The following is a 16448-nucleotide window of genomic DNA, read 5'->3' as shown; positions in this document are numbered from 1 at the left end:
CTGTATAACACCTGCCATAGAACTTCCCCCAAATAATTGCTAGAGCAGATCTTTAAAAAAAATCCAATCTTATTTAAAAATTGTGAGTGATGGAGAATCTACCATGACCCTTGGTAAATTGTTCCTGGTTAATCACTCTTGCTGCTAAAAATGTACGCCTTGTTTCCAGTTTGAATTTGTCTAGCTTCAGCTTGCAACTGCTCAATGACGATTCCCCATTTACAGTTACATTTTGAGACCTATCAGTTAGCCATTTTTAATCCACTTAATGGTGCATATTATTTTTATATCATTCTAGTTTTTAATCAAAATGTTTTTAAGATTTGTCTATTTTGAATGTCCATTCAAACAAATAGGACATCAGGAATTGCTTGGAACAGTGGGCCAGATCCTCTGATGGTACAATTTGATGTAGCTCAATTGACTTCAGTAGAGCTACACTGCTTCACAGTAAATCTACAAAGCTAGGCTCTGGCCCGGTATGGTCAGCCACTTCTAACAAGTGTATCAAATTTTACTGGATGTATTTAATACATCACTGAACACACTTAATAATGTTGGCATTTAAAGAGTAGCAATATATCATAATGATTAACAATAGCAACTTTGATCATTTATAAACATCTTTCTTCCAGAAGAATCCCAGATTGCTTTACAAACTACATGTCCTTTTATCCATCATTCTAAGAGTCTTTTAGAGCTATCCTGAATGAAATGAAAGAATTCCACCATCTGAATCACCAGTAACATTTCTTCCAACTAATGGAGAATTTTGCAAAAATTTCCCACCATCACTAATATGGGTTCAGCTTTACTGGCATTAGCAATTTTAAATAATCCTAGTATAGAAAAGGCTCTAAAGATCTCATCCAAGAACTGATCTCAGTTCTACTTAGTTTATAAGATCTGACAAAAACACAGAGCAAAGTGGTCTGATGTTTATAGGCTTTGTAGTTAACATCCTTTAAGATGAATAGGAGGTGGCTCAGATGCTATACTAATGAAAGGCATATAAAAAGCCACAGGCAGACAACCATTTAAACATGTAAAGCTCATCCTCACAACTAGAAGGACTTATGTTTTCCTTTAAAATAAAAGCACAGGTAACAGCGAATATAGAAAAAATCATCAAAACATTCAAAGGGCCAAACTTTCAGCTAGATCACAACAGCTGTACAGTCAAAAAGGCATGTGCGCTCCTCGCACCTACAACAAAGAGCATCTGTTTGTGCAAATCGAAGAATTAACAATATGTTTTTCCTCTTTTGTACTAGAGCTGGCTGAATATTTTCAAAATTTAGATATTTCAATGAAATTTCAAAATTTAGAAAAAAATAAGGGAAGTGGGAAATTTTGAAACAAATATTTGTGATTTCCCCCTCCCCCATTTTTTTCCACCAGATTTAATTTGAGCACTGTTACAGGCTAACTGGTCCTTCAAATGCCAGCCATGCTCAGCCTTGCCTGGGACTTGTAGCTAGTGTAACGCTGACAGACCCTAGTCATCTGCAGTCAGGACTGAACTGGAGACATGCATGAGCCTCTACTGCATGAGCTAAAAGCCAGCTGGTTGTTAGCTAAGGTTATAGAGCAGACTTATTTTATCTCTTTAAGTGGTCTCGGTGCCACTAGATGGGATAGAACACCACACCCAGGAGGTGTGTGGGTTACACTAGCACCAGCTGATCGTGATATGGCAACTTAGTGATAATTACTGAATCCAGCTGTGAAAGGGTTAGGAAAAGACTATACAGAGTGGAGAATTAGGAAGGAATAGAAATGCCACAGAGAAAACAGGACTCTCCTGCAGGTTGGAGCAGGCTCTGGCTCCAGCAGGTAATAGCCCTGAGACAGAGCTTAAATAGGTAGAAAGTCAGGTGGAAGGACCCATAGGGAGCAGCATAGGTTCCAGTGGGTGAAGCCCTGAGCTGGGGCCTACAAGGAGTAAGGGGATCCCTAATGGAAGCTGCCAGAGTCCCTGGGAAAGGGAGGCAGGGAAAGAAAGCCTGTTAAGACAAGGAGCAGCAAAGGATGGACTCTGAAAGAAGAGGAGAGGCCCTGAGGGAGTACAAGTGAGAACACTTCAGTGGAACCTGAGAGGAGCAGAGTCTGGCAGAGAAGGGAGAAGCCAGAGGCCTGCAAACTAAAGAGATACTGTGTTAAGCACAGACTGTGGGGAAGCAGCATAAGTGGACTTAGGGTATGGCTACACTGGCGATTTGCAGCGCTGGAAAGCCTCCACCAGTGCTGCAATTAGTAAGTGGCCACACCTGCAGGGCACTTCCAGCGCTGCAACTCCCTGGCTGCAGCGCTGGCCGTACACCTTGCTCAGCATGGGGAATAAGGATTCCAGCGCTGGTGCTGCAGCCCTGGTCATCAAGTGTGGCCACACACCAGCGCTGTGATTGGCCTCCAGGGTATAAGGATGTATCCCAGAATGCCTGTTCAGCCACTCTGCTCATCAGGTCAGACTCTACTGCCCTGGCCTCAGGTGACCCGCCCTTTAAATGCCCCGGGAATTTTAAAAATCCCCTTCCTGTTGGCTCAGCCAGGTGTGGAGTGCAATCAGTTAATCTTTACAGGTGACCATGCCTCCACACGGCAAACGAGCCCCAGCATGGAGCAATGGCGAGCTGATGGACCTCATCAGTGTTTGGGGGGAGGAATCTGTGCAGGCACAGCTGCGCTCTAGCCGTAAAAATTATGATACCTTTGCCCAGGTATCAAGAGCCATGCTGGAAAGGGGCCATGAGCATGACGCGCTGCAGTGCAGGGTTAAAGTAAAGGAGCTGCGGAGTGCCTATTGCAAAGCACGTGAGGGAAACCGCCGCTCCGGCGCTGCCCCCACGACCTGCCAGTTTTACAAGGAGCTGGATGCGATTTATGGGGGTAACTCCTCTGTAAATCCAAGGACCACGATGGACAGTTCAGAGCCGGTAGAGGAGGGGGAGGGGGAGGCAGACAGTGAGGCTACTGTGGTGGGGGAAGACACCCAGGAGGCATGCAGTCAGGAGCTCTTCTCAAGCCAGGAGGAAGCTAGCCAGTCGCAGCCCCTGGGACTTGGTGCAGAAGAATCACAGGAGCAGGTCCCAGGTAAGCAACTTTTATTGCAATGCAAAGGTTTTGGGAGAGGAGGGGGGGTGGTATGGCTGCATGCCTGCATGCCTAGACATGGAATATCCCATTGATGTGGTCTATCACGTTGCGGTAATCTGCCTCTGTAATCTCTTCAAAAGTTTCTGCAAGAGCATAGGCAATTCGTGTGACCAAGTTCAAAGGGAGAGCCAGTGTGGTCCCTGTCCCAGTCAGGCTAATGCGTCCGTGCCACTGTTCCAGGAGGGGTGGGGGGACCATGGCTGTACACAGGCAAGCTGCATAGGGGCCAGGGCAGAATCCGCATTGTTGTAGGAGACCCTCCCTTGCTTCCCAGGTAACCCGCAGCAGGGAGATATCTTCAAGTATTAACTCCTGTGGGAAATGGAGGGAGTGTTTCAGTGCAGGTCTCCCAACTGCTGCTTGCTTCCTGCCTTTAAAAAAGCCCAAAAAAAGGCAGTGTACCCATGAAGCAAAAAGCACCCTGCCCAGGCAAACCGCGGTAGGAACCCCAGGTTAATTCCTGAGGGACATGGCAGTGCAGGTCTCCCAACTGCTGCTTGCTTCCTGCCTTTAACAAAGCCCAAAAAAAGGCAGTGTACCCATGAAGCAAAAAGCACCCTGCCCAGGCAAACCGCGGCAGGAACCCCAGGGTTAATTCCTGAGGGACATGGAGGTTTTATTGACTACTACCCTCACTTACCATTTCTGGGAGGCTGTGAATTCTCTAGCTGTGTTTGAAATGTCTGAGGAATGCTACAGTGTGAGACTTGAAACCAGGGGCGGCTCTACGTTTTTGGCCGCCCCAAGCAGTCATGTGCGGGAGGCGCCCGGAGCCGCGGGAGCAGCGGACCTCCCACGGGCATGACTGCAGAGGGACCGCTGGTCCAGCGCGGCTCGGCTGGACCTCCCGCGGCTGCGGACAGTTCGCGGGTGCGGCGGCTCCGCTTGAGCTGCCGCAGTCATGCCTGGGGAGGTCCAGCCGAGCCGCGGGACGAGCGCCCCCTCCGCAGTCATGCCTGCGGCAGGTCCTGTCCTCCCGGGGCTCCGGTGGACCTCCCACAGGCATGACTGCGGCAGGTCCGCCGGACCAGCCTTCCGCCCCCCACGGCCGCAGGGGACGCCCCCTAGATTTTGCCGCCCTAGGCACCAGCTTGTTTTGCTGGTGCCTAGAGCCGCCCCTGCTTGAAACTAACTTCAGATTATACACAATGCAGGCTCTATTAAAATGTATCATTTGATGAATTTTTACAGTGTCCTTGACTAGTCCTGGTCCGGTGTTATCAGTGACTGAAAGAAAGCTTCAGAACCTGAGAAGGAAGCCTAACAAAAGCAAGGAAGATTTGGTGAAGGCAGTTATGAACCAGTGTGCAACCCAGAATAAAACTGCACAGGAATGGAGAGAAAAGATGCAGCACTGGAAGGAAACAGAAAGCAGGAGAAAGGCGTTGACGCTGAAGAAAACCACGAGGCAGCTTAAAAACCTCATGGCGCACCAAACAGACTGTATGCAGTACTGGTAGCAATGCAGGCAGAGCACTACCGTGCCAAACCCCCACCCTCCCAAACCTCTTTCCCCTATGCACTAATGTCAGCTCCAAGTCCCGTTCCCCAGCATGCAGCTTCTTACCTACACCATCACCAGCTGCCCCCAACACCTGTACGGTCACCTATGAGCCCAGAGAACTACGACCCTTACCCTCTGCACTCAACCCCCATCACCATGCAACAGTACAATCCGGAGGTGCACAACAGCACTCCTGGTAGTACATATGCAAAACTATGAATGTACAGTTCAACAACCAACCCCCCTGCCCGTTTATTTGCTTTTTTTTACATAAATGATTTCTTTTTGATTATGAAACAGCCCTGCTGTCTGGCTGTGCAAATTCTACCTGCAGGACTTGCACCTCGTTGGTCCATGCCTGGCTGAATGTTTCACCCTTCCCTTCACAAATATTATGGAGGGTACAGCACACGGATATAACCACAGGGATGCTGCCTTCCCCCAAGTCTAGCTTCCCATAAAGGGCTCTCCAGCACCCCTTTAAATGGCCGAAAGCACACTCCACAGTCATTCGGCACCGGCTCAGCCTGTAGTTGAAACGGTCCTGGCTCCTGTCCAGCTTCCCTGTATAGGGTTTCATGAGCCAAGGCATTAATGGGTAAGCGGGGTCCCCAAGGATCACAATGGGCATTTCAACATCCCCTACTGTGATCTTTCAGTCTGGGAAAAATGTCCCTTCCTGCATCTTCCTGAACAGGCCACTGTTCCGAAAGATGCGTGCATCATGCACTTTTCCAGGCTAGCCTGTGTAAATGTCAATGAAACGCCCACGGTGATCCACAAGCACCTGGAGAACCATAGAGAAATACCCCTTGCGATTAATGTACTCGTAGGCTAGGTGGGGTGGTGCCAGAATAGGAATATGCGTCCCATCTATTGCCCCTCCACAGTTAGGGAAACCCATTTCTGCAAAGCCATCCACAATGTCCTGCACGTTCCCCACAGCCACGGTTCTCCTTAGCAGGATGCGATTAATGGCCCTGCAAACTTGCATCAAAACGATTCCCATGGTCGACTTTCCCACTCCAAACTGGTTCCCAACCGATCGGTAGCTGTCTGGAGTTGCCAGCTTCCAGATTGCAATAGCCACACGCTTCTCCACCGTCAGGGCAGCTCTCAATCTCGTGTCCTTGCGCCGCAGGGTGGGGGCGAGCTCAGCACACAGTCCCATGAAAGTGGCTTTTCTCATACGAAAGTTCTGCAGCCACTGCTCGTCATCCCAGACTTCCATGACAATGTGATCCCACCACTCACTGCTTGTTTCACGAGCCCAAAAGCGGCGTTCCACGGTGCTGAGCATTTCCGTTACAGCCACAAGCAATTTCATGTCACCCGCATTAGGCAAATCCAGATCATCGTCGGACTCCTCACTGTCACTTTGGAGCTGAAGGAATAGCTCAACTGCCAAACGTGATGTGCTGGCGACAGTCATCAGCAAAGTCCTCAGCAGCTCAGGCTCCATTTCACACAGAAAGCGTGCTGCACTCACAATGGCTAGAAACGTGGACGGGGAAACTGTACTGCTGGGATGTGAAGCGATGCACCACGGGGCATTGGAACAGGAAGCGGAATGACCCACACACTTCCTTCCCCTTCCCACAACACTCAGCGGCAAAACGGCACCAAAACAGGACGAGGTGCTCTGTGGGATAGCTGCCCACAATGCACCTCTCAGTACAGCGCTGCAAATGCTGCAAATGTGGCCACACTGCAGCACTGGTAGCTGTCAGTGTGGCCACACTGCAGCGCTGGCCCTGCACAGCTGGACGACCAGCGCTGCAAACTACCAGCGCTGCAACTCGTCAGTGTAGCCATACCCTTAGAGGCAGGAAGCAGTTCTGGAAAGAGCAGCATGTCTAAAGAAGCACATCTCGCTGTTTAATACAAGGTCCCTGGGCTGGAACCCAGAGTAGAGGGTTCCAGCCCCTGAGGAAGGGGCATGCAAGCCCAACTACAGGAGCAAATTAGGCTTCTGTGAGGAAGGGCAGTAAGAACACTTCAATGGAGCTTGAGAGAGGTGGAAGAACTATTATCTGGACATTTATTTGGACTTTAGGTGACTTGGCCAGAGGACTGAGCCTAGAGTGACCAGATAGAAGTGTGAAAAATTGGGACAGGGGGTGAGGGGTAATAGGACCCTATATAAAAAAAAGATCCAAAAATCAGGACTGTCCCTATAAAGTCTGGACATCTGGTCACCCTAGCTGAGCCATGGAAGACCTGGTGAGAGGCAAATGGCCAGTAGGACGCACTAGAGACACAGGCTCCCTTTCAGCATCATAGTCTGAGATAAGGGGGTGCTGCGAGTGGCGAGTACGGTACCTTACATGCACATAATTGTGGAGTTCCACCACAGCTTTTATCTCCCCTTTATTGTGGTGAAGGAGATACTTTGTGCCTGACATGACTATCATGGCACATTTTATGGGGAAAACCTGGGAGAAAGTGTCTTCCAACTAAGATTGCATCATGTTTTCAGTATTAGGCAGTGATATAGTGTGTCCTACCATAGTTCCAGGGGGTCAAATAAATAGTTCTTTATTGTTATTTATTCCTCACAGAACCAACAACATTCCCAGTGATATACAAACATTTAAAAAGACACTACTCCTACCCAACAAGCTTACAATCTAGTGAAAGCAAAACAGTTCACACACACATTACAGTACATCACAGTCCTGGAGAAAGGTGGTATAGGAATCTTGTAGAGATCATTACTGAAAGGTGATAAAGTAGCAGAATGTCTTGAGGAGGGATTTAAAGGTGGTGAGGCAGACCACTTAGTGAATAAAGGAGGGAGATTGTTCCAAGTGTAAAAGGAAGTATCAAAAAAGCATGAAGAGGAAAGTAAAAGGATACAAAATTGGAGAGAGAGTCTTGGGAGAAAGAAGGGAAGCAGGAAGAAATGATAGCAGAAAACCAGGAGCATATTTATCAATGGTGCTGAAGCACCTCTAAATGCTTTGACTTTATGGTAATTGTTTGTCCTTTCCATTTTAACTAGATATATGGGATCATTACTATCTACAAATGTATTAAATGAATCCTTACCATCAACAGCCAATGAGATGACATCTTGGGTGTCTTCAATTCCATACATGACATCACAGCGGTACACACCCGCATCACTTGCACGTAGTTTAACCATAGTCAGTGAAGCATCGCCAATATCCTCCGGGTGGGTTGGAACAGACACTCTGCCTTTGTAGCCTTGTCCTATTTTGATGTTCCCATTTTGGGCCACCAGAACAGTGGTTTCTTTCACATCTTTTCCGGTTTTATCCTGTTCAACCTTTGACCATTTGATTCGAAGAAATTCACTTGTATTGTTGTAGCTGGGGGGTAAGGTAGGCAAGGTTGAAAAGAAGCAAGGTAGGGTTGCTCTTCCAGAAAGGGAACCCTTTACAGGGGGGCTTTTTTCCACTTTAACTAAAAGAAGACGGGAAAAAAATCACATTAGTGGGCCAATAAAATAAGAACCAGATCAATTCATTGCAATTTAAGGATTAAAGCTCACATGGGGGCTGAGTTTCATGTCCTTTATGTTGGTGTAAATCAGGACTACCTTCATTGGAGTCACTAGAAGAAACTCAGAGGTGATGTGGTCCACTAGACTAGGATTTGGAAGCGTTCTATTCTTGACTCTACCTCAGCCTACTTGGGTAACCTTGGGGAAATCACTTTACCTCTCTGAGTCACAGTTTCCTCCTATGAAAAATGGGATTAATGTTACTGCCCCCCTTTGTCAAGTGCTTTGAGATCAACAACTGGAAGAGGTAGGTATGGTTGTTATGCAGAGGTAAAACCAATATGAGAGGAGAATATGACCCATGGCCTTAAGCGCATTACAACTCTGAGAACCCACCCATCATTCTATCAAGGGTTAACTCATTTTGATCTGTTAAACAACAGTCTTTCCAGTGAGATTCTCCCAATTATTAGTTCTTTTTTAATTGTTTGCCTCTTTTCCAATCGCAGGCCTTAACGTGTTGTTGAAACCAAATATTGTAGGATGTTCAAGTAAAGGAGGAAATTAAGCACATGGAGGTCCCTTCTTGGCTCAAACTTGTGATTATAGGACTTTTATCATAGTTTTATGACATCTCCAGCTGCAAATACTTTACAGGGAAATGCTTCCACCAGACAATATCCTTAGGGGAAAGTTGGCTACTGTTCACCCAGCTTGCCTACAGCATGTGTCTGGAGAAAGGATTTTTGTTTGCTACCATTACACACCAGCTCTTAATCCTCATTAAGTTATTAGGTATGGTTCAGTAACATCATATATGTATATTTTATCTCTTTCCTTTTCCACTGGCCTGCTCTATAACTCTTTCTCTGAAAGGCTGAAGATAATGATAATTAATTTTAAATGAACTAGGGTTCATAGTTTAGAAAGATAATATCTGCAAACTAATATTGACCACCAAGAGTGTGAGGGAAGAAACAAGTGCTGCCAACACATGGAAACTATCTAGCTGTTCATTATTAGTTGTCAAAAATGACTTCTATGCTTATACTGTAGAAGATTCTAAAGAAAGAAAGATAACACCTGGCTATTTCAAAAACTGCTATGTTGTAAAGCATTTGAATGTTGGTTACATTATTTTTTTCAAAGAGGCATAGATAGCTCTATACAGCATATACTTTAAATGGTCAAATCTCTCTTTATTAGGTGTTGATATTATGCTCATCATCTTGGTATCTGAGTGTCTCAATATTACAGAATGGTACTGAGATTTAAACAAGTCACAAACTACAATTAAGGTCTAGAGACCATAGTTCTAACAAGAGTCTATTTGTAAAAACAGGGAAAGACCAAGGCAATTCAGATACAATAGCCAAAAGAGTAAAGAATTGTTAGGGTTACAGGTTGTTGGGTAAAAATCACCAAGGTCCAGGTTCAAATGCTCTTACTCATGTTGAGTATTGCCTTATTGCACAAATATTCCCACTGAAATCAATAGAGCTACCTGGGGAGTCAAGGGCTACTAAACCTAAGCAAGGGTGTCAGAATCTGGCCCATCATGGCATCAATGGATAATAAAGTAAGAGGGCATTATTCTAATCTGAAGTTTTACATTAGGATAAATGCCATTGGGTCTGATTCTCCACTCCATTACACCAGCTTTGTGCTAACATAACTGCAGTGAATTACATGGCAGTCAAATTGGTGTGAGAGAATGCAAAATCAGGACTCTCGATTTCAATGGCGTTACCACCAGTTTATACAGGTGTGAGATCAAAATCACTCTCAAAATATTTCTTATTTCTTATGATGTCTAGTTGCTTTTTAAACAATGTGTATCTTCATTAAAGAGAATATTTAAAATAATAAATACCTAGTTCTATTTATCCTGCCTGTCAAAATTTTAATAATCTTCAGAGACAGTTGGTGGTGGCTGCAGTGATCTGCAATATCCGCACTGATCCCCGAGGAAATTTTCTCCTTAAAATTGATATTTACATGTTGAGTTGACTGAAAGCTCTTGGCAGCAACCATATCATTATGATATACAGTTTATATCTGTTCTAATCTAGGGCAACATTTTGGAAAAAGGAGACCATGTGGCCACAAATACATCCATCTACTTAACAAAGTAAGTATCCCAGAGCACTTTTATAATAAGAGTACTCTCTGTTCTGACTTGCAGGCTAATCAGCCTAAGTCTGTTATTAGATAAAATAGGATTGTTTTTTAAAAAAAAAGTTACTTTCCCCATTTGGGAAAAAAATGTTTGGCAATTAAACATGGGTAAGTGATGCTCCTGCACTGTTCCAAAAAACTTTATTTCCTGTGGCAGCCCATGCTAGCTGTTCAAGCATGATTTATTGTCCGCTGCTGAAGACAGCCTTTTCTTCTTTTCTTAACCCTTACGCCCCTTCTGCTGCTTCAGCATTTTCCCTCTGACTGAAAGCACAGAATGCTCTCTCTTCCCCAGATACTCAGAATGCCACTTTGCAGACCAATCCTTAATAAGTACAGGGCCAGCAAAACAAATGGTCACTAAGGACAGCAAAGAACAGGAAGAGGTTCAGTAACTGCCTGTGTGTTTGTCTGAAGCTGAGAGTGGCAGATATTTGCCAGTTTTCCTAGGTCAACAGCTCTCCTAGAGCTAACAACAGAAGGTGCTATGAAACCTGGACACCCATTTTTCCAGCCCCTTTACCCAGCTCCACAGCCATGTGAGACCTAAAAGCGCTAATGTCCTCTTATATGTATTAAAAAGAAACATGGTTGTGAAATCACCAGCCAGGATGGTGATTAATACAAGCATTTTTCTCTTGCTAAATGGTATATAAAAAACTTTTCAGTACAACTGGTTAATGGAGGACACACATGCACACACAGAGAGACCTGAGTCCAAATCACCACAAAGAGCCATACCTTGGAGTCCTTGCTCAAGCAAAATTCCCAGTTAAGTCAATGGGAACTTTATCTGAGTTAGGACGGTGGGATCAAGCCCAAAGAATCACAGTGTAGTCAAGTTATGGGAGCCTCACTAAGTAATCAGTCATAACTGTCAGAGTACTCTCCTTCTGATCTAAATCTAAATTTTAATGACCAGCTTATCACTAACCCTAGAATGGGTGAATGGGGAAGGAAGGCATAAGAAATCTTCCCACACATTGTGGCCCACTGCACAGAAATGTCAGTCACGGTCCCCCAGTATTTTGAAGACTCCAGACACTGCTCCTTCCTACTTCCCTAAGGGTGCAAATCATTTCAAAGAGAGATGGAAAGAGGCTGAGCAACGGTTCCATCCCTTCCACATGGAGCTGATCAACTGCTCAGGGGGGAGCAGGTGCACAGTCCAAAGGCATGGAGCATTTATCAGGGAGCTGGGGAAAGGATCATGTTTTAGGATTATACCAGATTGCTCCCCTGCCATGGTGCCCAATGTGAGCCAATGTCTTACAGTGCAACGTGGCCTCATGTTGCAGCCAGTCCTGATCCTAATAAATGACAAATGAAGGTCTGTTTATTTTTCCTCACACAAATTATCTGGGGGGTTCTGCCTTCATTTATTTATCCACACTGATGTACAGGACCATGTTAAGGGCCAAGCCTTGTGGATTTAACTGTGAGTTTCCCTACATTCCGGTGGATTTCTTGGAGCCCTCTATTACATAAACATGGGGGGTTTGGTGAGTATTTAAAAATTGTAGAACAGTTTCATCTCAAATCTGCTGTAATGTTCTACCAGCCAGGTTAGTGTACCCTGCTGCCAGGAAGTTATAAGGATTGTGGGGCTGCATAATTAACTAAAGGGAGGTAGTTTAAAATAGGCAGCTCAGTGAGGCTATAAATTCCATACCGCTACCTCCTGGAGCTCCCTGATAGAATTTCCCCTTTGTGAGCTTCTACCTTGAATAAAGCTGTTTTCCTTTTGACTTTAACCAGAATTCCAGCTATCTGTTGTTTGGACCTTGCCTCAGGTCCTCCCAGTTCACAGTTTGGGTTGTAAAAGTCAGCTCATCTTATCTGTGAAGTAGGGCTTGCTCTCTTTCTTTTGAAGTTAGACACAAAATAAAATATTTGCTCCCTGCCTGAGAACAAAGACTCCTTCCCCAGAATGTCTTGTACAATCCTTACTTTTGCAAAAGTTGCAAATCCCTGAAAAGTGAAGTAAGCAGAAAAGGGGCTATTTTAGGGTAAAAAATAACAGCAACACCCATTGGTCTGTATGGGTTAAAGAAGTCTGGATCCAATTGAAAGGAATGTCCTCCAGGAGAAGAAGGTGCTAAGAAGAATGGTCTTGCTGTGTAATTAAGTTTAAGAGGACAGAAACTTTGACAGTGAGTAATCAGACAAAAAATATATTCTCATGGAATCAAAGATCCTATTTATGTTAAGCCAAGTTTACAGGGGAAGAACAATTAAAACTCTTTGTTGAGAGTTCATCAATAGTCTGACTATGCATACTCTCTATAGTCCAGTCTAGTAGCAGCCATAACAAATACCTATGATCTCATGTGCTCTATTAAATCTGATGTCTTTATATACTGAGCCTAAGCAAACTCTGTTCATTAACTCTAAATCTTTTAAGAAGGAAATTCAATACTTAAGAATATAACAATGTTAGATTGTTAAATTAAATTTAAAAAAAAAATCAGGACTACCTGCAAGAACATGTATAGAGCTTTGAGAATGGAGGTAATAAATTGAATCCCAACAAAAACTTCACTGTGTTCCTACCATATGGTTTGTGGTCTGAGCTACTACAGTAAAGAGAGGGAGGATGTAAACCAGGCATAGAGTACTGAAGGATCAATTACTTCTCATACTCTGTCAGTAAATCATAGAAAACCAGGCAAATGTATATTCCATCTGCAGACCTGAATATTATAGCACACCCACACGTACATATATATAATATACAGGCACAAATAGATGTTTATTATATATTAGTCACAGACTCAAGAGTCAGACTGCTACTGAGGGGATTTTCTACTCTTTTCAGGTTTATAGGGTCTTCTTGAAATCACACTCATTCGTGACATGACAAATGAATGTTTAAATCGGGTAGGTAAATTCCCACATTTATCACAGTCACTAGTCCAGTTTGTAATCTAACATACTACACCATCAGCTAGTTCAAAAGTGAGTGAATGTCATGCTAGCAACCAATGTAAACTTTGTCCATTAACTTCTGTCATTAATCCTTTATGTGCACTAGAGCAAACAGCACAGGTCCTGTGATGGGGCACTCCTTTGACCCCACAGGCTTATGTGGTACTTCCTGCTGTTCCACTCCCAAAAATATCTTATGGGAATTTAAAGGATCTTAAAGAAAACACACAAGAACCTCTACAATTTACTTTTAAAACAAAAAAAAGTGTTTGTTTCTACATACAAATTATGTGCTTATTTTGCATATGTGCTAGGTATATATGGATAGGGCCACGTACAAGGATGAGAGAGATGATAAAATGAAAGAAAGACTAGAACAATAATTAATTGTGAATATAAAAGATATTTCATATCTGTAATCTGCTGAGTTACAAATAAAGTTGGAGTTTTGTTGTGTCTATCATGGGAATCTTGGATTTCAGGACTTATACGTTAAAAAAAATCCTTATAAATATCCAAACCAAGCCTTTTGGAGACTTTGGCATGGCGGGGGGGCTGGTTATGGGGAAGACATGATGGCAAGCAGTTGACTAAACCACACAGGACCTAGACTGCTGCAAACGTTTAACCTTGAGCTGAGTGACAGATTATTAGAGAACAAAAGCAATGCAGTGACACACAGGACCACATCACTGGATGATCAGTGATAGTTTTTACTCCAAGAGAGATAATGGTTCTTCCCCAGGTATACAGAGAGAATTAAATAGTGAAGAGGCCAGATTGGGTCAGCAAAGTTTTGGTCCAGTGAAGTAACTCCTGCCCTCTAAAATGGCATTGCACACATGAGCTCTATTCCTGACATTTGTTCTAGAATGGAAAATAATGGCTACTTGAGATATAAACCAATCTGTTGACATTTAGATCTTTTGGAAAGTATTTTTCCCATTTCTTTTGCTCTCTTCACAATGGCCATTCTGTGAGGTTTTCTTCGAATTGCTAGGATAAAACTATAGCTCTAAATGAATAAGAGACATAGTATTCATACTGCCTTTCTACGGGTGGGAGACTTTCCATCTGCTTCCACCAAGCCACATGTAGATGATCACCAGCCAGAATCTGGCCCAATATTATTGTCATCTGCTTAACTGGATGCTTAGCAGTGGGTTGCTCATGTACTGTAAATGCCATACTGGAGAATCTCTGAGCCAAATTAAGAAGTATTAAAAGGTGGTATAAATTATACATCCGTAACTTGGTGTGCCTGTGAGTGTGAGTAGAATTGCACAGTATGGGGGCAGGAGGGCACAAAAGTATCAGGAACAGAAACTAATAGGAATGTATAATGAGGCTTAGAGCTGCTTCAGTCTTGTACATTCTTCCTCCTGCTAGTTGCTTTTCCTGCTAAAACCTTACTCTTTTGCCTCTCATCATGTGAATTACACCCCTTTACAGAATATAAATTACCCCCATTTGTGTCACTTTTGAAGTTAGCTTGTTATGCTTAATAGCTCTTAGTTTCACTATAATTTATGCTAGATATTCCTATCTCAATGGAACAATACAACTCACTGGATAAGGACTTTTAAATTCACCACTGGATTCTTTAGCATGTAAACTCACTTTGCAAATCTAAAAACCCCTTCCCATAATGATGTCCCTTGTCTAACAGCCCTCATATAAACAGTACATTAAATACAACAAGACCCATATCTCTCTCTGGTATGCAGTACTTTCAGTTACATTGCTAAGTAAAACTTGAAAAGAAGGTTGCCATTTACTAACCAAAGAAGTCCCAGCTCTCTAGGGAAAAATCTTAGAAACGTACTTGTCCGCTCCTGAAAGTCTTTGAATCTATTGTCCCTGAGGACAACTCTAATCTCTCTGGCCTGCTGTGTGTTTAATGAAGGATAGAAAAAAATAAGGGAAGTTTTAAGTAAAACATAATGGTGCTTCCATCCTGATCTTAGGAAAAATATATTTTACTTTTTATAATGGATGGGCTTATTTAAGCACCACAGCCATTCACTTTTCTCTAGAAAAATCTTTGAACAGTTTTGTAAGAGCCATTGGACAAGCTGGAGAAAAGAATTAGTAAATTTATATGCAAGCATTTCCCAAGAGAGTGAAATCAGCTCAGAAAGCCCCTATAAATAGATGCATTTACCCTTTGCTGCCTTAATAAAATGTACTGTATTCTTGGTCCTGAGAATCATAACTTCATTATTAGAAATATTGAGGGGATAAAAAACCATTTTGCTCTGTCTGGTAATCTGTATTACATAATCCTATGGCACTTTGCATTTTTTTTTGTTTTGCATTACTGTAGCATCTAGAGTCCTCAGGGGAGAGTTTGAAATCAAATACACAAGACAAACAAAGCATAGAAAGGGCACACAAAGGGGAGTGACTCACACAAGGTCATTCAGTAGAGCAGACACAGAAATAGAACCAGGTCTCCTGAGTCCCATGGTATCAACCTCCCCTCTAGATCATGCTGCTTCTAACAGTCACTAAGGGACAGTTCCAGTAAACGTTTCCACGTCATACACTTACCTTTATGCAGTGCATATGTTACAACTAAGGTACAGCACATCCATAAGACACTTTTTATATTTAATAACATCTTGACCTACAAATAAAGAAAAAATGAGTAAGTCAAAAGTATTCTAGTGTGTACCTATGAAGTGTTGTAGGTCAATACATCAATACCTGTCCTTAGTATTAAAGATGATGATATACTGTAACAAGGTATTTGTCAGGGGAAATTGATTAAGATTAAGATTCTTTCACATGTAAATCACTGGCGTGAATCTAATCCAGTACAGTAGTGACAGAAAGTCATTACCATCTGGTGGTTGATCCATGGTGTTGATGAAATGAGAACTAGTCCAAATCCAATTCATAGTTGGGGTATACAGCACACAAAAACACCATCATTTAGAAACTTACAAACTGCCATACTGACCAAGGGTCCATTTCATTTCACAAATTACCATCACAAATGAATTCCGAAGGTGACTGAATGACAGCATCACAGTTCTTTCCAACATTTTGCTGAACAAAGGTTCTCTTAGGACTTTCTGCTTGCAACATATATTCCTTGGTGAAATGTCATTGTAAGGACAATGTGGCCCCATTATTACAGATGCATGGTGGATTTTAGTTTTCTGTTTCCAAAGTGTGATTTGGACAATTCAGAGCCTTCAGTGTATA

The 16448-nt window shown here is 43.3% G+C and overlaps 1 protein-coding gene across 2 annotated transcripts in view; it reads right to left on the bottom strand.

The window, feature by feature from the left end:
• Window positions 1-16448, bottom strand: part of VCAN (versican) — a 149084-nt gene that overhangs the window by 116122 nt on the left and 16514 nt on the right. For both annotated transcript variants that reach the window (XM_039544097.1, XM_039544096.1), the window contains 2 exons: window positions 15789-15864; window positions 7712-8089 (listed from right to left, as the gene is read on the bottom strand). In XM_039544097.1, the coding sequence (XP_039400031.1) occupies window positions 7712-8089; window positions 15789-15858 (448 nt within the window). In that variant the 5' untranslated portion in view covers window positions 15859-15864. The remainder of the gene's footprint in view (window positions 1-7711; window positions 8090-15788; window positions 15865-16448) is intronic.

This window comes from Mauremys reevesii, linkage group 6 (genome assembly GCF_016161935.1).
Source record: "Mauremys reevesii isolate NIE-2019 linkage group 6, ASM1616193v1, whole genome shotgun sequence".
NCBI lineage: Eukaryota > Metazoa > Chordata > Testudines > Geoemydidae > Mauremys > Mauremys reevesii.
This window is presented reverse-complemented; position numbering and strand designations above follow the sequence as displayed.